General features: G+C 46.3%; 1 protein-coding gene across 1 annotated transcript in view; it reads right to left on the bottom strand.

The window, feature by feature from the left end:
- The window catches only part of LOC148477812 (uncharacterized), a 60,773-nt gene that overhangs the window by 14,880 nt on the left and 21,967 nt on the right, over window positions 1-23,926 (bottom strand). The window contains exons 6-7 of the mRNA XM_088456149.1: window positions 12,925-13,119; window positions 2,442-2,584 (exon numbers count right to left, since the gene is read on the bottom strand). Coding sequence (XP_088312275.1) covers window positions 2,442-2,584; window positions 12,925-13,119 — 338 coding nt within the window. The remainder of the gene's footprint in view (window positions 1-2,441; window positions 2,585-12,924; window positions 13,120-23,926) is intronic.

Genomic DNA, 23,926 nt, shown 5'->3' on the forward strand with positions numbered 1-23,926 from the left:
AGAGGAAACCACATGAAATCCCGACGCCAGGTAACCGAAGGAAAAAGATCCCGAAATGGCAGGTAAGTACTCTATCCTTACCAGTTTCCCCCCCACATAACCCTAACCCTCCCTTAGTGGTGCCTAACCCTAACCCCCTTACCGCACCCTAAATCTAACCCCACTATGCTCCCTAAAGCTAACCCTTCATCTGGGTCTACTGCAGATCTTGTGGATTCGTGTGTCCACCGAAAGCAATTAGTGCCAGCAATGGCAAAAGCCACCACTGCATTGATACCAGCCTGGAACAGGCACCCAGGGGTGGCCACTGATAAGACCGATATAGTTCTGTACATGTATGAATAGTATGTTACGATTACATCCACTGCAATATGACTTTATTATGCCTTTCCTAAAAGTGCTATAATTGCTGTGTTACATTTTGCTCTATTATAGTGTTTTTGTAGTGATGTTTTTTTATTATTATATTATATTACTGGAAATTTGTGAAATATATGTTACCAAGTTCACAGTGGTGAGGTTGGGCGAGGAGCTGAAGGTGGGAATCAGTATGTTTGACCGCCGGACGTGAGCCCGGCGGATCAAATCCCGACGCGGGCTGCCCGATGGAGAAGATCCCGACAGCGGTGGTACGTTAACTAATCCTAACCCTCTTCCCCCCCTAACCTCCCCCCTTAGTGCCTAACCTCCCCCCCCTTAGTGCCTAACCCTAACCTCCCCCCCTTAGTGCCTAAACCTAACCCCCCCCCCATCCCCGGCTACATGGATACTTACCTTGGCGTTGGATGATCAGTCCGACGTCCTGTCGGGGTCCCGGCGCCGGGATTAACATAGGCGTCGGCATTTCAACGCCTATGTTAGATCCCTTGCCAGGATTATACTTTCGGTATTGAGACCGGTGGCCATCGGTCTCATCACTACATACCTGAAGGTGGCCCTTTAAGAGCTGATGTGGTATGGGAGTCTTTGCCAGTTACCCCCTGGGCATGCGCTACACTGGTTGTCTAGGGCACACTAGCCATAGGGCATTGTGACGTATAAGTCTTGAAAGATTGACACTGGTCTGGTTTTGAAGATTAGAGTGTACACGCTTGAAGTAGACATACTGGAGTTAGACTTATCTAGAGATGCATGTGACTCAGAATACACATATATTGCAATTACATTTTTACATATGCGTAAAAAAAACCCTAAGGCAAATAAATAGCAGCTGAAACTGTAAGACGCATTCATGAGTTCAGCCTGGCTGCACGGAGTCCTGCCCTCAGATTCCCTCTGAAGCCTTATTATCTATAATCAGACCATACACGTATAGATGTGTCCACATACATCTTACCTCCATGCGCTACAAGCCGCGTTAAACTTAATGCATGAGCGCCGTGGGACTCGGTAGCTCTGAGCGTCTTTTTGTGCAACTTTTTCCCTTCAAATGCGTCTTATTTGCAAAGCGATGCTAATAGGACGCACAGCAACTTCTGCGGCTGTATCTGCATGCAAAATACTACGTTACCTTGTCAGCGGCTGTGACACTGTAATGTAGCGTATCATTTGAAGGGAAAAAGTTGCACAAAAAGATGCTCGGCACTACCGCATCACGCCACGACATGGCGTGACTGGAAGGCCGGTTTAACGCGCAAGGAAGTACGATGTATGTGGACACATCTATAGGAGCTTCCTTGGACAGGAGAGACTATAGCACTGACGTGGGCTTCATGTGGGTAGATGGAGACATTTATGCTGTCAGAGAGCTTCTTGTTCACTGTAAATAGGTGAAATACAAATATAGCAGGAGAATAACCGCACTACAGCTACAGGGAGTGGAATAAAAAAAAATGTCAGTTCAAATCATGTGTCTAAGGGCTGCCCTGTGGTTGGCTGAGAGTAATCATTGTGAATACCATTTATTACAGACAGTCTTTGTGAGTGTCACTGGAACACGGCAGCCACGCTTTTGATGTTTATCATATTTTATTTGGTCTTTTCAGGGTCCAAACACCCATGGCAGGCGTGGCCAACCTGTGGGCCTCCAGCTGTTGTGAAACTACAAGTCCTAGCATGCCCTGCACAGTTTTGCTATTAGGAAATGGGAAAAAAAAAGTTGTAGGGCATGGTAGGGCTTGTAGTTTCATAACAGCTGGAGAATCACAGGTTAGCCAGCCCTAATCCATGGGCACAAAAACATCTATTCTGTTTAGTGTGACTGTAAGTTCTGTGGCAGACGCTTACTCTAAGTCATGTCACTGTGACATTCCCAGAAACCCTCACTTCACCAGTGACGTCATTGTTAAATTTCCATAACACTTTACCCCTGCAGACCCTTTTTTAGGATGAGAAATAAGACTGATGTCACTGACTTTCCCAGAATCCTTCACCTCTAAAGTCAGGTCCCTGTTTTAGAAAGCGATAGTAGTGATATCACTGACATTCCCAGAATCCCTCACCTCTCCAATCAGCAAGCAGATCATTTCCAGAGTCAGGTTTAAGATCCGCTCAGTCATGTGACTCCTGGCTTTATCCATCTTCAGTGAGTCAGGAGAGCTACACAGGATGCTCTTCCTATAAATGGCTTTTACATTCACATAACCTCAAAGCTAGATCTAGAAATAAAGAGATAAAAAATATATATGACCAGGTGACAAAATCCCATTTATGCAGCTATCTAGATAATAACCATCAGGAACTTAAATAAAATGACTGCTGGATCTATCCCAAGCCTCCGGTAAAATAATCGATGGTATATACACCAGGCTTCCAAACCTCTTGACGCGTTTCTCCGCCTCAGTAATCACTCAGAGATTTCCTCCACCTTCTGAGGAGCACGGCACAAATTGGACACCCAGCAGCTTAGATACCAGTGATACAGGACATACCTTTATCAATTGCTTGAATTGAGCTCATGCGAGTCACAATTACATTATATCTGCCTGATTAACTGATTGCTTTAACTACTAATCAAGCTGTGTATTTGCATTGGATTATCCTGAAGAGAGATACTTCATAATGTTTTTCTCTGGTACTAAACAGGGCTTCCTATTATTTGTTATTTCCATGTAATAAGTTCCCTCATATAGGAGCTGCAGTCTGTCATAGTATTAGTGTAACTGTTACTAATTAGCACCTGGTTGGTTTTAATTTATTTTTGCAATACCTGTAACAGCCTCTTCCACATTAGAATCCCAGGGGGGGGGGGGTGTATGAATTGGTGCTTTTTAGTCGGTAACTGCATGGCCCTGATTCGCCCGTTATAGAGGGGAAGACGGGCCAATTGCTGACGGCATGTATTAAAAAAATACTTCTGCTGAAGAGGGAGAGTGTTATCTTACCTCTCCGGCGAATCGCAATCTCCCTCTGTCGGCATCTGACTGGGGCTTGCAGCGAATCAGCACATCAGAAATCCCCAGCGGCACCTTTGCGTTAATGATAAAAAAATAAATAAAAAACTTTATTGGTTTATTGTAAACACAGCCCCCGGCTACATATTCTGACAGCCAGGGACAGTGCTGTGCGTGCGGCAAAGACAGATGCAGCTGTCAGAATGGTCAGTGTAACACCACTTCTCCGCCTATCCATGTACAGTGCAGCGATAATGATAGGGGTGTCCCTGCCATTCTGATCACTTTCCTGCATTACTACATACAGGGAAGGAGTAACTGCAGCACAGTTACCGAATTACACATATCGCTCCTTCATACATCTCCCCCCCCCCCCAGGATGGTAAGATGTAACACAATAATTTCAGGTGCTACCATGCTGAGACTTATAGTGCCATGCATGAAAAAGATGATTCTGGTACACACTCTATGCACTAAAAATATTGATAGCCAAAACAGGTATAATAAGCTCTGCAAATGCCATGGAGTAGAACTGTTAGTATTAGTAATATTATGGACCCATCTGATGGGAATCACCCGGACGTGGTGGATGGACTCAATTATACTCCATGTTATATGCAGAGTTTATTTATCTGTTTTGACTATCAGTGTTCTTAGTGCTTAAAGTGTGCACCAACATCATCTAGAAGGTAAGATGAGACTATCAGAGAGACCGGTGTATGGGATAACAAAAAACAAAACAAAACCACAAAACACTGATCTAGTGCATTATACATCGTATAAAAGATTATGAACTTGATAAGTGCTTTGTGTTAAGGGGGGTATCCACTACAAGATCTGAAAACGACTGTACGATTACGACATTGTAATCGTGCAGTCGTTTGTCAGTCTGTAATGAGCCTACACTGAACGAGCAGTCATTCAGTGCAGGCTCATCAATCATCGGAAAACATGCTGAACCTGACGATATCGTCAAATTGACCAGCATGTTTGCAAGATGATAGATGTCTAAACGACCAGCTGGCACGCGCATCTCTGGTCGTTTTAAACATTTTTGCAAACGATTTGCAAATGATTTATGAACGATTGAACGATATCGTTATCGTTCAATCGCGCATAGAAATTGCTAAGTGGATACCCCCCGTCATGTATCCTGTATTCTCCAGCAAATTAATTTCTGGGTGATGTATTCAAAGGCCCACTGTTCTTTCTGGCCCTTCTACCGCCGGTTGATATTCCCATCAGATGTACATCACCATCACACTCTACATGCCGATATTTACCAACGCATCTTGTGAGTATATCACCACAGGGGCATAAGAAGACTTTATCTCAGCGTAAGCAGAACTTATATGGACATATACATATCATTACATATGCTGTAGTTTCTGAAGTGCCATTGGTTTGTCAAATTTATTTTAGTCAAGGAAAAAGTCCCATCACTGTCAAGGTGATATGTTTCTAAGAGGCACTGTATAAGGGTAACTTACAAGGCAGGTCTGAGGTCAATGCAGCACGTGTGGTGATCCTGATCACTAGTTTTAGCATTTTGGTAAAAAAATATCATGCCCGCCTTCAGAAGTCTGCTAATAGGTTTCCTGACAGGAAGAGATAGAGCCCCTTCCATTTCTGTACGATGACGTCATCAGCCAGTGTCCATCGTCATTCCCTACCATCCAAGTGGGCATAGAGGGGGAATATATTCTTGTGGCGAGCGAAGCGAGCCACCTTGCCTGCAGCGTGGCGAGCCCACAAGGGGCCAACTTTCTAATTTTCGTGGAAAGTGTGGGCAGAAACCTCCACTTCTGCCCTCACTCATGTCACTTCCAGGTACGGCTACTGAAGGGGATTTATACTCTTCCGTTTCCTGACAGAAACCAGCCTCAGTAATGCTCCAACCTATGTCCTTTTTTTTTAATATGGCTTCAGTTGCACCACATATACCCTCTCGGCGCGCCAGTTCCTGTGCGACTCAGCAGCACAAACGGCTTTTTCACTCAATATTTACGTCTTAGTTACACAAATAAACTGGGAGAGACAAAACTGCATTACTTGCATACACTGACCACTGGGGTTTGCGCCATTTGTACATCTGTGTGCGAATCTTTGTAAAGAAAAAAAGGGCTCCGATGTGAGTGGCCGTGGCGTCTCCTCACGCCAAGTTACATTGTGCATCATCTACGTATGAGTGTTAAACCAATTCCTGTTGCTGATAAGTATAATAGAGGAAATCCAACCCAGGTAGTTTGCAGGGTTTAACACGGCAACGACCTGTGCAACCCTGCAGTATAAACAGGTACCCCGAGTCGTCCGACCCTGGATCCCAGCGTGGGGACTTCCAGGTTTCTCAGCGCCTGGAGATGATGTCATCTCCAAGCACCTCAGTGGGGGAACAGGGCCTGTCCCGAATTGGAACCATGTTCCAAATACCGAGTCAGACCTGGGACTTTAGTGTAAAGGTGGTATTAGAGGCAAAATGTGAATTATAATATGGCACGCTACTCTTCTTGGAGAGTCTCAGTAGCACGGGGTGTCTCGTACCGCATGGCGCTCGGAAGGTCAATATATGAGGACACATCTGTACGTGGCAAGCTTCAGTTAAAGAAAAATTGGGTGCCACAGGTTGGTGGTCTAGGACAAAATAAAATGAATAATGGTCACTGGGATAGGCAAAACCAGAGCTGGTGGCTGCCAATCATAAAATATGAGGACAAACAGAAACGCAACCACCACATAACTGAGCCTAAGGTGACTGATCAGCACAATTTACTTTCTATATAAGAAACTTCTGCCCTAGTGGTGCCATGGAAAAAATGCTGAAACTCTTGGGCACAGTTATAAAATACATTTTGGCACCAACTGCTCTATACAATTTAGTAACAAGGAAGATTTCCATCCCCACCAACAACGTGAAAGATGGCCATATAGACACGCCGCTCGTGGTGCTGTAATTTAGGGCTTAACAATTCACTATCAGGTAAATTATAGAGTGATTAAATACAATAATCACAGCACACACCCTATACAATCACACATGGGAAGGCTGGTCAGTGTCATGCTTGCTGTACATCCCACTTGCATTAAATACAATAAAGTGTATTTCGGTCATAGAGTCACACAATGACATCATCAGGCTGAGCAATGCTTATATGACTTCGGGTGCATACATTAATATGGAATGATGTTCTGGGGCTGCAGGTTAGTCCTAGCCTAGCCTCACATAGAAGAACAGTCTGTAGAACGCCGGCGACTGGTTTACACTGGAGACACCAGCCCAGGACACCGGGGTCTGCTCCACCTGCATCATGTGGGATAAATAACAAAACACTGACACAGCAGAGCCCAATAAATGTAATTACCTCCTGGTTGTACACCACCACCAACTGCATAATATCAGCAACGCTTCGGCTCTTCGTGCATAAACCGGATATTGGTGACTTGAAACACTTCCTCTGATTACCTTCCACCCGACTTCCTAGTTGTGCGTTCCACCGAACTTCCTAGCTGTGCGTTCCACCTCACTTTCTGGATGTGCGTTCCACTCGACTTCCTGGTGGTGCTTTTCACCTGACTTCCTGGTTGTGCGTTCCACCTTGCTCTCTGTTCCCTTACTGTAAAATTTCTAGTTTTCCTTTTTTTTGTTAGTTCCTGCTAATTCTTATTACCAGAGGCAAAGTGTTATTCTCTGTCATGACCAGTGTAAAGGAAGATGAATTGATCAATGAATAGAAAATGCATTGGTTTGAGCTAATTAAAAAGCTTGCATGTAAGACTTTTAATTTACACAATGTCTCTTGCACATTTTTGTTTTTAAAGAGGGTCTCCCTTTTTAAACTAGAAAAAATTGATGTAAATAAAATGTGGTGCACAAAAAATATAAATGGTTGCAAGAACAGTCATGTGATTTGGACCATGCCCACTGCATTTGTGGCGAAATAAGGGATTAAACTTTCTCTACCGTTAATGTACTCCATTTCCCACATTAAGTGAACTGTGGTCAGGATACTTTCTACCACTTTTTATTTTCCATTTGCCGACACGTTCAAGGAGAAGTATATTCAAGTAAAGGTTAAGCCTTCTGGGACTCCTTCTCTTCTGGGTAATCCAACTCATGTTTTCCTTGTATCTATAGATATTATGAACAGCCTGTAACAGTGTAACATGACAGGAGCTGATTAGTTGGTACGTAATCTCTCTCCACTTTATCCCCAAGCTCTGATAAGTCTTCCCCTATGTATGTGCCATAGAATATGTCTCCAAAAGAACTGTAGCCACCGTTAGTTGCAACAAAGACTGTTGCAAGGAGAGCCTGCTACAAAGCTGCACTAAATGCTGATCTTTACCACTGCTGGTAGCAAGTTATGCACCTAGGGGGGGGTAGGCCAGTAATCACTAGTGCCAGTCAACCCTGAGCTTGGTAACCTACAGGAGGCATGAGTTAATTCAGGGAGGATCCCTTTGCAGTGATTAGGCTCCTTTGTTGAGATTCTTTGTAGGAACCCGTTATCTGCAGACATTGCGGAACCGTATGCAGGATGATGAGCAGCGCCTGAATCCTGATCGAGTATCCAGAAGGTAAGAGCTACCAATCGTTGGAATGCCACCCTGAAACGTGGGAACTAGAAATTGGATAAAAGTCAGTTCCCAGAGGAAGGATTTGGGTGTGAGATCTTGGCAGAATGAATATAGGATTGGCTCAGAGTGAAGCTGGACACACACGTAAAGATTATCTGTCCAACTAGTTGATTGGTTGGCATGAAAATCTGGTAAGGTATGAAAACAAATGACAATCAGCAATTTGCTCCCAAACACCGGAAAATGGACAAAAACTGTTTGAACAAATTGTTTAGATCAAACATTTAACAAACTTGTCTGACGTCCATTTTCATCTGTTTTCTGGCATTTAGGAGCAAATTGCTGATCATCAGTTACTCCCATACGTTACCAGATTTTCATTCCAACCTATCAACTAGTTGGATGGTTGGACAGATAATCTTTACGTGTGTACCCAGCCTTAATGTTCCTGCTGGATCAATAAAGATTGAAGGCGACAGAGAATGCCTACAAAGACAGGAGCTATTCTTGTTCCTGATTCCCTATGGGTCTTGTGGATGAGTCAGTGTGCCACCAAAAATCAGGACTGCTGCTGAGAGGGAAAGGAGCCTTACCACCACCAAACTGTACTAGTTGCAGATCTTGTATTTTATTATGCCAAGGTGTAAATGTAATAGGTTGCACGTTTCCAGTGAGATTAAACCAGCTGGAATCTGCAGCGAGTTTGCTGTGAGTTTGCATAGCAACTTGCCGGACATAATAAATAGCCAGTTGATGTGTGGTGGGTTATGAAGCCCTTTTTTTTTTTACTTTTTTTGGAGCCTGTCTTCCATAGCTAAAGGCATCTTCAGATGGTGCAGCAGGTCTTCCTAATGGAAAGAGAGCTCAGTGCTAGCTAGGCGCTCTTTTTGTATGCATGCGCAACATAAAGCAGCACATTCGTAGAAACACTGCTGGCTCAGAACCCAGCAGAATAATATTTTGCCGCTGCAATCAGGTTTAAGCATTTGCCAAATATGTGCTCATTAATAACCATGCCCCTTGTGCGCAATATTTCTGCCTAGTTTGCCAGTCTGTTATACCCCTTTTACACCTAGCGGATAGCTTGTGTTATTGTTGGGGAAAGCCGGCACAATCCGGGTCCCGGCTCAGTGTGAAAAGGTCTATTTGGGACGTGCATCACAGGTCCGCTACCTGGGTCACGAGCAAGGTTAGTCCCGTGTCCGACTTGGGTAGGCGGCAGTGTGAAAGCGCAACGTGGGTCATCCGACCCAGGTCGCGCTAAAAGTAGTGTAGAGCCAGATCACCCGCACTTGGGATATGATGTCATCTTCAAGCTCCGGCTAAGGGACAACCTGGCAATATTGCCAGGTCCAGCCTGCGGTGTGAACGCAGTTTGAAGCAGCTGTGACATGGCTCACGATTTTTCAGGTAACCCCCCACACCCCCGGAAGTGTAGGCACTTCTCCCGCATTCCGCCTACTTCCTAGCGAAGTGGGCAGAAAGGGGAGCATATTCCCGGGGTTCAGCGGGTCCGTGCGTAGGGGGCTGGGACTTATGATGCATCATTTGCCTTAATGACGCAACCCATCCGGCCCCACCCCCAACACTGCCCACTTCACCCAGACCCCTCCTAACACAACAATTCTCATGAGAAGAGAATCAAAGTGTGAAAGATGGGAATGAAGAAAGAAGGCCTGATCCTGGTTAGGGGCATAAATTACTGCAGGTGTAGTTCTGGTTATAGAATTTACAGTTTAAAAGAAATATCCTACCTGGGACAATTTTATGTACAGAGGAGTATGAGATCTGTAGTTTTTTAGAGAACAATATTGCTAGATACATCTTTAGATTTGCTTTCTGGGGTATTACAACAACACTAGCGCACGCAGGGGGGGTTTCTGAGTACCTAGAAACCCCCTCTGCTTGCCGATCCATCGCTGCAGCTGACCGATATGAGGAGACAGCTGTGTCAGTAGCGCGGCATCTGCCTACTCATATCTAGAGGTTTCCAGGTGTGCCGCCGGAGAAGAGGTGGAGAGATCCCGTGCCCGCAGTAAACTAACTTACTTTGGGTCCGGGCAGCGCTGGGCTCAGCCGCTGCCCGGGCCATGACCAATGGACATGTGACGGCGTGACATCATAGGTCACGCCTGCCGCTTCGCCGTCATGCCCACACAGTGCTCCCTGCTGCGCAGTGAGAGGTCCTCCATGATAGGCTGGCGCTGTACCTGCTTCCACGGCTGAGGGGCAGGAAACACCTTTCTCTTCCACGGACAGGTAGTGCCAATATAAAATCTTATAGCCAGTGTGGTTCTATTTTTATGTGGGATGTATTGTTTTGCATTCTGTGGGGACAATGCAATGTTTTTTTTTAATGTGGGGGGAAATGTGATTGTTTCTTATGTGGGAACAATTTGTGTTGGGGGGGGCGTATCTTTAATAAAATTATGTCAGCAGTGTTTATATGCAGAGTTGTGTGTGGTGCGCGTGTCTGAGGGGTGCTCTAAGGGTTTTAAAAACTCAGGCACAGTAGGTAACCATCTAGGTTCTCTAATGGCAGTGCCAGCCCAATACATATTCAATCTACTACAGTAAAACAAAATGTGTGTTTGTGTGTGTATTGTACCAGAAAAATAGCCCTATATATATATATATATATATATATATATATATATATACTGTAATGTATGGAAACCCCCCCTTAAAAATCCTGCGTTTGCCCCTGAACAAAAGGCTAGGGGATAGTGTCTGTTAGTTAGGGACGGGCTACGCGTAGATATTTTAAAGTGCGTCTCCTGAACAAATGTAACGTCAACCCTATCAGCCCATAGGGACCTAAGCAAAGTTGACCTTTTCTCTGGGATGTTAAGTCCCCTTGCATTAATCAAAAATATTTTGAGTGTACCAGGGAGAGTCATGGCGACCACAAGGTAATTGGGTAAGCTTCGGCTCCCATAATGGTCATGGAGGAAACAAAAAAGGAATAATAAAGGGATGAGGAGGAGAGAAGGGAAAAACAAGAAATTGAAATGAAAAACCGTAACAACAATACAAAACCTGCTGTGGGGAGACTGGTTCACTGTGGAACCAGAATCCCAATAGGCATGATTGCCGGATGCGGGTGTGGGGTGAGGGAGTCACCGCAAAAAAGGCTCATTTTTAAGAAATATTCATTAAAGCATTAAAGAAAAAACATTGTGTGACACATACAACCTAAACGCAACAAATATTACAAATTCGTAAGAGGCAACAAAATATAAAAAAAGCACTTCAGTCTAGGTAACACAAGAGATCAAAACTGGAAGATATACCAAGCAATACGTAAGCAATAAAAGAAGAAATTAGATCTCACCAACAACTGACATGGGAGAAATCCAACCTCTGGAGGGGAGAAAGTTAGTCAGGTAACGTCTGCATTTGGAGAGGTCGGTGAGGCACAGAATCTCTTCTTAGAGCTGCGGGCCTCCTGCCAGGGGGGATTACATTCAGGTAATTGGGGAAGCTGCTACTCACGTAGATCGAACTCCCAGTTTGGTATCTCAATCTTTGGTAGGCCGAGTCCGGAGCAGAATGAGGAGAGAGGTCAGGGAGTACAACTTCCCGGCAGAGGAGACCTGCAGGTTAAAGGGGAAGCCCCACCTGTACTTCAGTTGACGTTTGCGGAGTTCATCTGTTACAGGTTTGAGGGACTTCCGTTGTTGGAGGGTATGCCAAGACAAATCCTGATAGATATGGATCTCCGTACCGTTGAATTCAATCCCGTCCGACTGTTGGACCTTATGCATAATATTCTCTTTTTGCGAATAGTAGTGCAGACGGCAAATGTTATTACGAGGGCGATCAGCAGGCAGTCCTTTTGGTTTAAGTGCTCGATGAGCTCTGTCAAAAGTGATGAGATCATTGGGATAATTTCCTGGGACGTTGTTGAATATTTTGGTTGTCCAGACCAGGGTTTCCCGGCATAGGGGACGACGGGTATTACCTGTGAGGGCGCTGTGGCGTGGTCCTTCTGGCAGAGGAGCTGGTGTCTGGTGGCAGGTGTTGGCTGTGCGAGGTGTTCCGCAGGCACTGTGTCATTCTGGCTGGGGTAAGCCTCATGGTGTTTCCATTCCATTCTGGTATGGGCACCGCCATCTTGCTTCTGGTCATGTGACTTAGTTGCTCCAATCCTGGCGTGTCGCATGCTCTCTCCGACCATTCACGATCCTGCACTGAGTACTTAAGGGAGTTCAGAGCTCCCCATAGTTTCCAGTGCAACATGTTTCACAGTGTATGCTGTGAGAGAGTTCCTGTGCTCCTGAGACCTGTCTGTTCCATGCTCACCTGTGCTCTTGCTGGATCCCAGCTTCCAAGCAGCCTGCATTGCTCTGCCTGCTCCCAATCTCCTGCTGGAACCACCCTGCACCTTCCATTAACCCTCTCCCCGCCTAAAGACCTGAGTGTGCAGTTAACCCTGTCCCTACACTGCCTCCAGTTACCTAGCTCTCTGCAGCTATCCTGTTTCTACACTGAATCATCTCAGTGCTACTCATCAGTTATTCAACTACTCCATAACCTCTCTGGATTTCATCACACCAGTATCAATTTGTAACCTGATATCCTGTCTGCAGCCTAGCAGTAACCATTTGGATTACAAATACTTTATATCATTTCTGTCACTACCTGGACATTACCCACTCTTGCTTCACTTCAGTTTCAAGTCATCACCTCCCCATCTATATTCTGGACTTTATATTATCAGTGTACATGTATTCAAGTTCACCCATTAAAAAAAACAATTTTCACTTTAAGCCTGTTCAGGTGTCTGCTCCTGTTACTACCCTGGGTCCACAACAAACTCAGATCCTAACATTGGTGAGGGCATCCACCAGGCCTGTTTGGGGCACGTCTTCAGGGAGACCCCTAACCCGTATGTAATTTCTCCTTCCTCTATTATCGAGGTCTGCCATCCTCAATTGCATTGAATAAATTTGTTTTGTTTGAGCAGAAATTATGTCCTTCAGAGAGGTCATAAATATATCTGTCGAGTCTTTACGTTCCTCAAGGGAGGACTTATGGTCCGATAGCTGTGAAATATCTCGTCGGACGGTGGCCAGTTCTCGACGGATAGTATCTTGTAGATCTTTTTTCGTGGGTAAAGTTTTCATAAAGGAAACAATTTCTTGAAGATCTCTGTCTCTTTCAGAGGAAGGATGGGCTGGGTCCTCGACAGATGTTGTTATTGGGGAATCTGGAGGGAAGGAGGAAGGACTAGAAGCTGAGAGGCCTGGCTGGGGTGGGTAGCAGGAATGGCCGCATGTCTGCCTGGTGCAGGTACTCTTTTGGAAGAGGTGTGTTGCCTTTTTGAGAGTTTTTTTTTTTCTTGACCATAAAGCAGTGAAAGAAAAGAAAATTAGCAGAAGATAGCAGAGGTCAAAATTGGTGTCGTCAGGTTACACATACATCACAGTATTAATGGCCCATCAGGCGGTGACTCCCGGTGGTCTGGCATTAATAGTACATCAGGACACTGCAAGCCATTTGGTTAGGCGAAGTCACATAGTTACCCTCTGAGTTTAATCAGAACATGATGATAGGAAAACAGTAAGTATCGGTCAGGGGGCCATGGGGTTCAAGAGGTGTTGCAGTAGCCTAATGATCTGGTAAATATCTTTATTTAAGAACCACAGAAAATGGCCGCAGCAGGAGACCTCACTTCACAGCTTAGCTTGTCACAAACAGTTGACAGGGGTTTCAGCATGGGCGGGCACCTCTATGAGGATGGGTGGTGACCGGAGGACTCAAGGCCACCTCTGGTGGCATAGTCACGGCCCTTGGGACCCCCCACAGAAGCCTCCGCCGGAACACTGTGGAAATCGAGTCCCCGCCTAAAGGAGGAAGGGAAGGGCGCAATCCGCAGGAGAGATAGGAGTCACTCCCTGGCTCTGCAGCTTGACCCCTCACTTGCTGGTGGGACTCAAAGGTCTTGAAAGGTGAGCAGTGGCTGCCGTTGCCCGCTACGTCTGTCAACTGCACCGGCAGGGACCAACAGAACGGGAGCTCGGTAATGGCGCGTCCTGCTCCTTTAGCTGCCAGGCCATGCTCCCCCCACCTGGCTGGTTCTGCTGGACAGTCACAGTGACAGGACACAGTCAACCACACAGCGTCACGCAACTTACTGCGCAGTGCACCACTCCCTGCCTGACCCACCCAACAGCTCCTCACACAGACCTCACCATATGAATTGTGGGAGCCTTGGGTGGAGAGACATCATGATGTATCTCCTGTCCCAATGGATGCAGGTATTGAAGTTGCCAGGACTCGGGAGGCAGAGTTACATGAAGGGGGAGGCTGTGGCTGCTGTCCTTTACAGAGCTAGGCACTGCGGTGTTATGGTTTCCTAGACACACTCATGTAAACCCGCTAGAACTCAAGCTACAAGGTCTTCCGCCAATAACAACCACCCGTTGTTCCCGTAGAACTGGGTTCACCGGTACTTAGGTGGCCGCCTGGACTCAGAGTGGTAGTGGTTTACACAGACGCCTAGGAAGACCAGAGTTTCTTGGAAATTAGTAGGTGCTTGATGGGAAATTGTGTGATTAGGATGCAACTTGGTAGCTGATGGTGTGTCAAAAAGTGTCAGTCGTGCGATGGTGTGGCTTGAGTGCCGGAGGTGCGGCTTAAGAGCCAGAGGTGCGACTTTGTGAGCAGGTAATGTGGCTGTTAGAGCCGGTGTGGTTTGAGTACTGATGGTGCGACTTGAGAGCCGATGGTGCTGCTAGAGAGGTGGTGGTGCAGCTTAAGAGCTGGAGATGCGTCTTCGTGACCAGGTGAAGCGGCTTTATTTTATTTATTAACAGTTTCTTATATAGCACAGCATATTATGTTGCGCTTTACAATTGGATACATTAATATAACAAAACTGGGTAATAACAGACAGATATATAGGTAGGAAGGCCCTGCTTGCAAGCTTATAATCAATAGGGAAATAGGCATTGATACACAAGGATAGGTGCTATATATTACAAGAATGCAGAGTTTCTTGGTGGGCTGCATGATCCAGTCACACAGGAATGTTGGACAAATGTCAGGAGGATGTGAAAGAAAGACAATGTGTGAGGTTATGTGACGACTGTGAAAGGGGATGTAATTAGACATGAAAGTTATGAAGGTTATGTAGGCGGTTCTGGAATCTGATAAGCTTACCTGTAGAGGTAAGTTTTCAGGGAACGCTTGAAGGATTGGTGACTAGAGGTATGTCTTATTGTGCGTGGTAAGGCATGCCATAGAGTGGGTGCAGCCTTAAAGAAAGTCCTGTAACCGTGAATGGGAGCAACTAATGCGTGGGGATAAGAGACGCAGATCTTGTGCTGAGCGCAGAGGTCGGGTTTGGAGATATTTTGAGATAAGTGAGGAGATGTATGTTGGCGTGGTTTGGTTAATGGCCTTATGTGTAAGTAAAAGTATTTTGTATTGAATACGGTAGAAAACCGGCAACCAATGGAGGGACTGACAGAGCGGGGCAGCAGACGATGAATGTTTGGCAAGGAAGGTAAGCCTCGCAGCTGCATTCATAATGGATTGTAATGGCGATAGCCTGTTTTTGGGAAGACCAGTAAGGAGACTATTGCAATAGTCAATGCGGGAAATAATGAGTGTATGGATTAGAGCTTTGAGAGCTGGTGTGGGTTGCAAGCCGGTGGTGCGGCTTGAGAGCCTGTGATGCGGCTTAAGAGCCAGAGATGTGGCTTTTTTGAGCCAGTGATGCGGCTTTGAGAGCCGGTGTGGCTTCAGAGCCAGTGGTGCGGCTTTTAGAGCTGTTGGTGCGACTTGAAGAGCCGGCTCGGTGATGCGGCTTTAAGAGCGGGTGTGGCTGGAGAGCCGATGGTGCAGCTTGAGAGCCGGTGATGCGGCTTGGAGAGCCAGCGTGGCTGGAGAGCCGATGGTGCGATTGAGTGCCGGATATGCGGCTTTAAAGGCTGGTGTGGCTGGAGAGCCGATGGTGCGGCTAGAGAGCCGGAGATGCGGCTTTGAGAGCCGGTGTGGCTAGGGAGCCAGTGCAGCTTGGGAGCTGGTAAATGGAAGTCCATAAGAAATAGGACACAACAACACAGACCATCCACAGAGCCGAGGAATCTAAAAGGAAACGCTATAGTCGGCGAGGCGGCAATAGACCAGCGAGTACAAATAAGGAAAGGATCCAATTACACTGTGTTGTGGTTCACATGTGATATCCTGCGGTGTCCGGATCGCCTAGCAACCGACGGAAGGACTCCAGGAGAAACACTGGCAGATGAAGGAATATTACTGGAGGGAAACAAGTTGTGACCGTGATTTGTAACACGTGCATTGCACTGTAGGCAGCGGGCGCCCGGCTCAGGCGGAGGGATTGAAGTGTTCCACCCTCAGGACTGTTGTGCTCTGTGCGGTTTTCACCGGCCGCTCCACCCTAGTTAGGGCCCTGGTAGGAAACACTGTTCTTCATCTCTCCTGTACTTGTGTTGATAATCACTAGTGTTATTGCATAAATGTGCCAATGGGCTGTATTATCTGCCTTATAGTTCTTCTATTAGATAAGATAACACCTGTGCTATATGATCCTGGATGATTTTATCTGAAAAAAATCCTATTTTGGTTGTTGGATTGCTTGTCAGAAAAGTGGTGAAAACGGCATCTCTGTACAGGCACATGTTCTATGTCATTACCACATGCTGGGTGATATTCTTCAGAGTAACAAATACTTGTATATTTCAGAAAAACCTGTTGATATTTGTTATTATATATAACATTTAATAAAAAAAAAAAACTGTGTGCCTTGGCAATTTTAAAATCTTGTTCAGTATGCTGCGAGTTGAAACAGGTTGAAAATCACTGACCTAAACTAACAGTATGAAACTTGTGGAAAGCTTGCACCTTTTTGCTATTGCTGTATACGTTACATATTACATATTTAAAAAATGTGGGGTAATTCATAGCCACTTGTGGCATGTTTAATGCTAGCCATGTTTTGCCTGAGGAAGGCAGGTCAGCGCTGCACTTACCTGAGCTGCTGGTCACGATCCTTCTGCACGACGTCATGATGTCATGCGCATGACCGTGCGCTCAGGGTGCGGAGCCGGCAAAGAGCGCAATTGTGCCCTGATACGGCCCTGCCAATTACCTGACATGGTCGCATTGTTTGGCTGTGCGTTAACTGACATAGGGCGGTATTAAATTAGTGTCACACCCGCAGAAAAGTTTTGCTGACATCGCGTCTTTTGCCCGCGGAAACTTATCGTGCCCGCCCCCGCTATTCGCCGTATTCAATTCCAAAAGATGCGAAAATGCGACCCGGCGAATGTGAAACAGGCGGAAAGTGTTGTCAGAATTGGGGAAATCAGCCTGACACCCCCGAAAAGATGCACTAACATTGGGGTTCAATCTAGATGTCCCTGAATAGCCCTAATAAAGCCATTTGGGGTAGTTAAATTGAGTCAATAGCTTCTAATTAACGTCTTTGCACAAATGGTGAAGAATGGCATTAAGCAGTATTTTTTGAGAAAATAAGTAGTCCTGTCAAATTTGGGGTACTTGAAAATGGGTGCAAGCATGGTTTAAAGTCTCTCAAGTGAAGTTTTAATAAACGTAAAAAACACACCTGTCACAAGCACCTGCATTAAAAAAAAAAACACCTCACCTATACTTGCAGACCCCAAATAAGTTTATTTCACTAGTTTTTATGTTCGTACCCCCACTTTGTCAATTTTCGCCCCCAAATTCAAAGTACTTTTTTGGGGTGTTCTTCACATTTTTTTTAAGGGATTTTTTTGATGCAGTTATCCTTTGGGGGGCTGTCCCAGGGTTCAGAGTGGTTTCCCCACCTTTGCACCCCAAAATAATAAAAATGCTATTCAGAAGCGATTCTTTTTCGCCTATTACATTGCATTGACTTTCCACGTACGCGAAAAGTATGTGTAATTGAATACGGAGATAAGTTTCCGACTGGCGAAAAGTCGCAATCGGCTTTTTGCTTCTAATTGAATATGGCCCATAGTCGCTAACAATGCGATCTGTCAGAAATGCACAGGAGACGACTGCCAGGTGATAATCTTCAAGTAGCGGAGGGACCTCCCAGCTACATTTTCATCCCTGCACCCTCCCACAGTGTCTGCCTTGCTGCCAATTACTGCTGATCAGGCAGGGCCCCCCACCCGACGCCTGCAGAATGGACCAGGAAATGTGAATGAACCACCCCTTAGATCCCCAGTGTATACATGGTTGCTGCTCAGAGGAAATCAAATGTGCTATCTTCCGATCATCGGTAGTCTGATATATTGATGATATAATAATAATTTTAGGTAAAACATTTTTTTTTTTTTACCTAATTGCCTATTAACAGCATAAAGAGTACATACGCCTGCATGTGGGGCTGTCAGCAGCAGTAGCACGATGATCGATGATTCTAATCCTGCGGTCATCACTAGTATCATGATCTGTATGACCCCTGAGCTACTGCAGTGACATGCCTCAGATGCAATAAAGAAGTTGCATTTATGGTGTGTAAAGCTGCACTATTTGAGATGGGAACACCCTTGTCACGCCCTGCATCACAAATTTACCATATTCACACCGGTCTCACTTTTCGCTATACTCTTTTCCTGAACGTGCAATGGCTTTAGTGTTCGCAATGAAGTCCGTGAGACATCGTATGGTTTTCTTTGTGAATGCGCAGTAGGACTTTTTTCTGTTCAGCGTATGCGCACTTTGCCTATTATCGCTCTTTGCGTGCGTTTTCGCAATAAGAAGCTATTCAGGCCCGCTCGCTAGATGCGTTCGCTCGCACCCAGCGTATGCAAATCCTGCGCACGCCCAGCAAAGCAGGTGATCGCACGGCAAAGCATAAGCACGCCCACTATGTCTTGGCGTGCGATCACTTAGTGTATGGAGACGCCCACCAGCCATTCATAAGATGCCCACTTGTGCACGTCATCTCCTGGAAGTGCATGAAACCATTGGTACATCGAGCACCATCGGATGCGATTGCAGCGCTTGAGGTTGACTATACCTTGCCGCGATCACTTCAGTGTGAAATACAACCAAGTGACGTGTACTATGACGCTGCCTGTTAATTATGCACGCCTCTGTAACGGTACTGAGACGCTCAGGCACACCTGCGTTCGCACCTCCACTCCCCTGTTTCCAGTGGCCAGCCCCTGTTACCACCCACAAACGGCTTTTCCTGTCACTCACTCTACTGGGCTGTCTATGCGCAGCGAGCGAACGCTTCCCGATCTTTCGCAGTGGTTTGCGCACACTCATTGCGATGCATACGCATGCGCAGATTGAAAATATCGGCCAGCTACGAGCGAACGCATCCTAGCGAGCAGGTCTGAATCAGCTCCTAAGAACAATCTCTGAATCAGGTCCTCGGCTTAATATCAGTATGCTCTCAATCTGCCACTCTGTGAGACTCATGGGCTGGCTTAGTAATGAAGAGGGGTTTTACTCTCAATTTACCAGTTGAGACAAGCACAAAAACCAAGAAACTAAATATTATTATTATTACATTTTATTTATAGGGCGCCACAAGAGATCCGCAGCGCCGTACATACAGTAAAGGGTACACAGAACATTACATTACAATACAGTAACCAACTTATAAACAGAGCACAAGTAACAATTAGCAACACAATTCTCCATACACAATACAGCTGGGAAGGTGAAGGCTGTCATAGAACTGCAGGAAGTAGGCGAGGTAGAGATGGCTGAGGCAGGAGGGACAGAGATCTGGTAACATGGTTATGTGGTGGAAGGGTATGCTTTGGTGAACAGGTGGGTTTTCAGTGCACGTTTGAAGCTCTGCAAGGTCGGGGAGAGCCTAATCGAGCGAGGGAGCTCATTCCAGTGAAGGGGGGCTGCATGAGCAAAATCTTGGATACGTGCATGAGATGATGTACCGTAGACATTGATTAGGGAGATAGGAGAACACAAATGGCAAGCATATATTATGGACCATCAATGTGTTTGAATTGGATGGGTACGGGATGCCGTCGCTTAGAATCCCGACAGTTAGGACACCGACACAAACCGGTATGTAACCTGATCCTCCCTCCCCGGTACCTGAACCTAACTTCCCCCACAGTGCCTAAACCTAACCTTCCCTCCCACACCCTAAATCTAACCATCCCCCCTTAGTGCCTGATCCTAACTCTCCCCCTAGTGTCTAACCCTAACCCTCCCCCTAACCCATCAACTTACCTTCGGGATTCTGGTGGTCTGGATGCTGGCACCAAGGATTCTGACAGGTTTCAGGATTCCGCTGCTGTCATTCTGAGTCCCGGAATCTCCGTGGCTGGGATATTGACTGCATCCCGTTTGAATATGAGGCAGCACTAACAGTATTACTACCTTAGTAGCAAAATCAGTAATCTGCAATGATATCTTCAGTTGCTATGTAGAATAGACGCAGGATAACTAACAAAAAAAAAAAATGATTACAGAGGTTGTAGTCTCAGTATAAGTCATTAAGTAGGGGGGATGGTGGTAGACAGTGGGCATCATTCAGCGGTGGACGCAGTGGTGATGGTGCAGTTGGACGATGTTTTCCGTACTGCGCATGTGTCGCTGATTACCATTGGCGTTTGCATAACAAATTGGACATAGAGAGAAGGAATATCAGTGGGCTAGCCAAATACGGGTGAGTTTCGCGGGCAACTGCGCCTATTTTCACCATTGCACTAGCACCGCTGGCCATGTTCCAACCGACATTCTGCGCAACCATAGGGATGCACTAACGTCTGATAATGCAACTTGATGTGGCAGCTAACAGCCTGCCCGGACCCGCTTTGCCTATTTTACCTGGTGAAGCAGGTCCAGACACCGTCCGCCTGTGTCAGCTCTGCAGTAACTTATTGCAGAAGGCGCACAGGGTTACATGCAGGGGCGTTTCTAGAGAGGAGGGGGCTCCGACACGGGCCCCGTCCTCTCTGTCCGGCGGCAGGCAGCGAATTGAGCTGTGCGCTGCCAGCGCCGGAGTTATAGACTCTGGGCACTAGAGTGCGGCCAGAGTCTATAGAGTATGCGCTGGTCACCGGGAAAATGGCCGTGGCGGCCACATTCCCTGCACTGCGCATGCGCATGCGCAGACGACTGGAAAATGGCCGCAGCGGCCATTTTGCAGTCGTTTTTACAGCGCCCGCGCCGACGTGGACTCCGGAGAGGTAGGTAATACTATGGGTGCAGGGTGTGCGGTACGGTGCGGGGCCCCCCTGGACCCAGGGGCCCATGTGCCCCGCACACCCTGCACCCATTATAGATACGACCCTGGTTACTTGAGTGTCCTGTCCAGCTAGTGCAGAGACAGACATGATGGGAACAGTTTATACAGTAGAAGTATTCACCCTTTTCTGCCCCTACCCCATTGCCTGTCAGTCACAATACTTGTCATTCTATTTTCATAATGGCATTTGACATGGAAGGCTGCAGTCATTTCTGTACTGAACTAGTAGAGTCTGATCTTGTAAACCCTTGTTCAAGTACTCCTGAGAATGCAGCAAATCAATGCACTATGATCCTGTGCCTGGGACTGGCTTACATTGATGTCACAGCATCCTAGTTACTGACAAGCTTCATTGTTGTGTCATTTTATTTCAGAATCAAAACGACCCCACTGTGTATAGGTGACATTTGTTATATTGATGGATGGACAGACACAAATCAATCTTTCTGTTTCACTATCAAGTGTATATGGAAACACTGCATGACTTGCATCAATATTTTACTTAAAAAGTTAAAGTAGAATTCACATGAAACATTTATTACACAAAAATCACTATGAGGAGCAGCTTTATAATGACCTTTTGTCATCTTGGTTTATTTCTTCAAACTGTGATTAACGATTGATTTCCCCGTGATATGTGGCTACTATAGCAAGTCACATGGCACATAATATAGTGAGCAGAGAGGCTACAAAACAACCTTCTGAGCTCTTTTGTTCACTATAACATTACCCCCCTCCTCCCCTTCTGCCATCACATGACATGCTTTCCCTGCAGAGAATACTTGCCTTACAATTTAAAGAAAAAAAAACGTATATGTGGGAATGCTCCTTTGAATGTAAGTAAAACCCATATATACAGACACAATGAAACTTCATATGTCCTCCACTTCTAGATATGTATCAAATACTTACAAGTTTCTTGCCTCGCTCATCTCAATTTGCTATGGGCTTGGTCACTCATTTCCCATCTAAAATCAAATCCATTGATCAAGATATTACCTCCCTACAGCCCCACCCTCACACCCCATTTCTCCCCATCCAGCTGCATCTCCTCCAACTTCTCCACCCCCCTTCCTGCTTTTCCTTCTCTCCAGTCTCTGGAGATGAAGTTATGGCCCTCATCTGGTCCCCTCCTCCTCCTGTCCCATACCCTCCCATCTCCTCTGCTCCTTTTTCCCCTCTGCCTGTTCACATCTTAATCACCGTTTGAGCCTTTCCCTCTCATCAGACACCTTCCCCTTTGCATTCAAGCATTGTCTCTCTCATCCTTAAAACCCCCACCCTTGTCCCTGACGCTCTAATTACAGCCCCATTTCTCTCCTCCCCTTTGATTCCAAGCTCCTCAAGCGGATTGTCTCCTGCCACTTTACCACCTTCCTTTCCTTCCAATCCCTTCTAGACCCACTTCAGTCTGGTATCCACGCTTTCCACTCTATGGAAACAGCCCTCACATTAGTCAGTAATCGTCTTGCTGCCAAACTGAAGTGCCAGCAATATCTACTCATTCTCTTTGACCTCTCTGCTGCCTTTGACACTGTGAACCATCCTCTCCTCCTGAAAATCCTTCACTCCTTTGGTCTATGTGACACTACCCTCTCCTGGCTGTCCTCCTACCTCTCCAACTAGTCTTACTCTGTCACTTTCCATGACTCCATCTCTCCACCTGTTCAGATACATGTTGGTGTCCCCCAAGGTTCTGTGGTTGACCCACTTCTGTTTGCCCTTCATACTTTTTTTCTGGGGGCTGGATATGTCAATTAAAAAAAAAATCCAATAAATCCTGCCACTATTCACCTGCATACCAGTATTTTGATCACAGATATGCAGAAATACTTACCTTCAGGGACGGGATGTAGTCAGGAAGCCGACGGTCTAAATGCCGACTGCTGGATTCCCGACTATTTAATCCCCTCAAAGTACTAATGACAGGCGTCAAAATCCCGACGGCTGTCATTAGACCTATACCGGGAGACCGAACAAAGATAAGCCGGGCCCTGGCCGCGGGGGGGGGGGGCGGGTTAAGCGTGAGGGCTCCCGGAGGGACTTAGGGTTAGGCAGCCCCCTGGGAGGGTTAGGCTAGGGGAAGGGGGGGTTAGGGTTAGGCACTCCCAGGGGGAGGTTAAGGTTAGGCACCCCCCGGGAGACTTAGGTTTAGGCTGCGGGGATGGGGGGGTTAGGTTTAGGCACGTAGAGGGGGGATTAGGGTCAGGCACCCCTAAGGGAGGGTTAGGGGGTAGAATAGGGTTAGTATACTTACCTTATCCAGCAATCGGGATCTTCACCTCTGTCGGCCTTCTGCTGTCGGGATTTGAACCGCCGGCCAAGCGGCTGGCGGTATTACCTACTACATCCTCTGATAAGAGGTGTCGCATTGATAAGACTTACGGGTTTACGACTGGGAGTCTTATAGTGAAAAGAAGCTTATAAGCTTCCCGGAGCATGCTGCATACGGGCACATGGCAGCCCCACAGAACCTATGGGGACTACTGTTCCGTAGGTCCAAAGCCAATATCTGCTATGGACCCTCTTCAATACACGTGGAGATCCACATGTGTTGCAGTAGTTGTTGGAGTTTTTGCCATAATTTGTATTTTGATACATCCCACCCTGGGTCAGCTATTTTGGCCTCCAATATCATTTGCAGATGATACTCAGACCTACCTCCCCTCTAGCCCTCTTTTCTCACTCATGTTTTCAGATGTCTCCCTGCAGTTTCCTTCTGGTTGGCCCAGCATTTTCTTAATCACTATCTATTTATAACATCACCATCTCTCTATCCCAAAAGTACGCTGTCTTGGAA

Source organism: Taudactylus pleione, unplaced genomic scaffold, assembly GCF_031769625.1.
Source record: "Taudactylus pleione unplaced genomic scaffold, aTauple2 ptg000689l, whole genome shotgun sequence".
Classification (NCBI taxonomy): domain Eukaryota; kingdom Metazoa; phylum Chordata; class Amphibia; order Anura; family Myobatrachidae; genus Taudactylus; species Taudactylus pleione.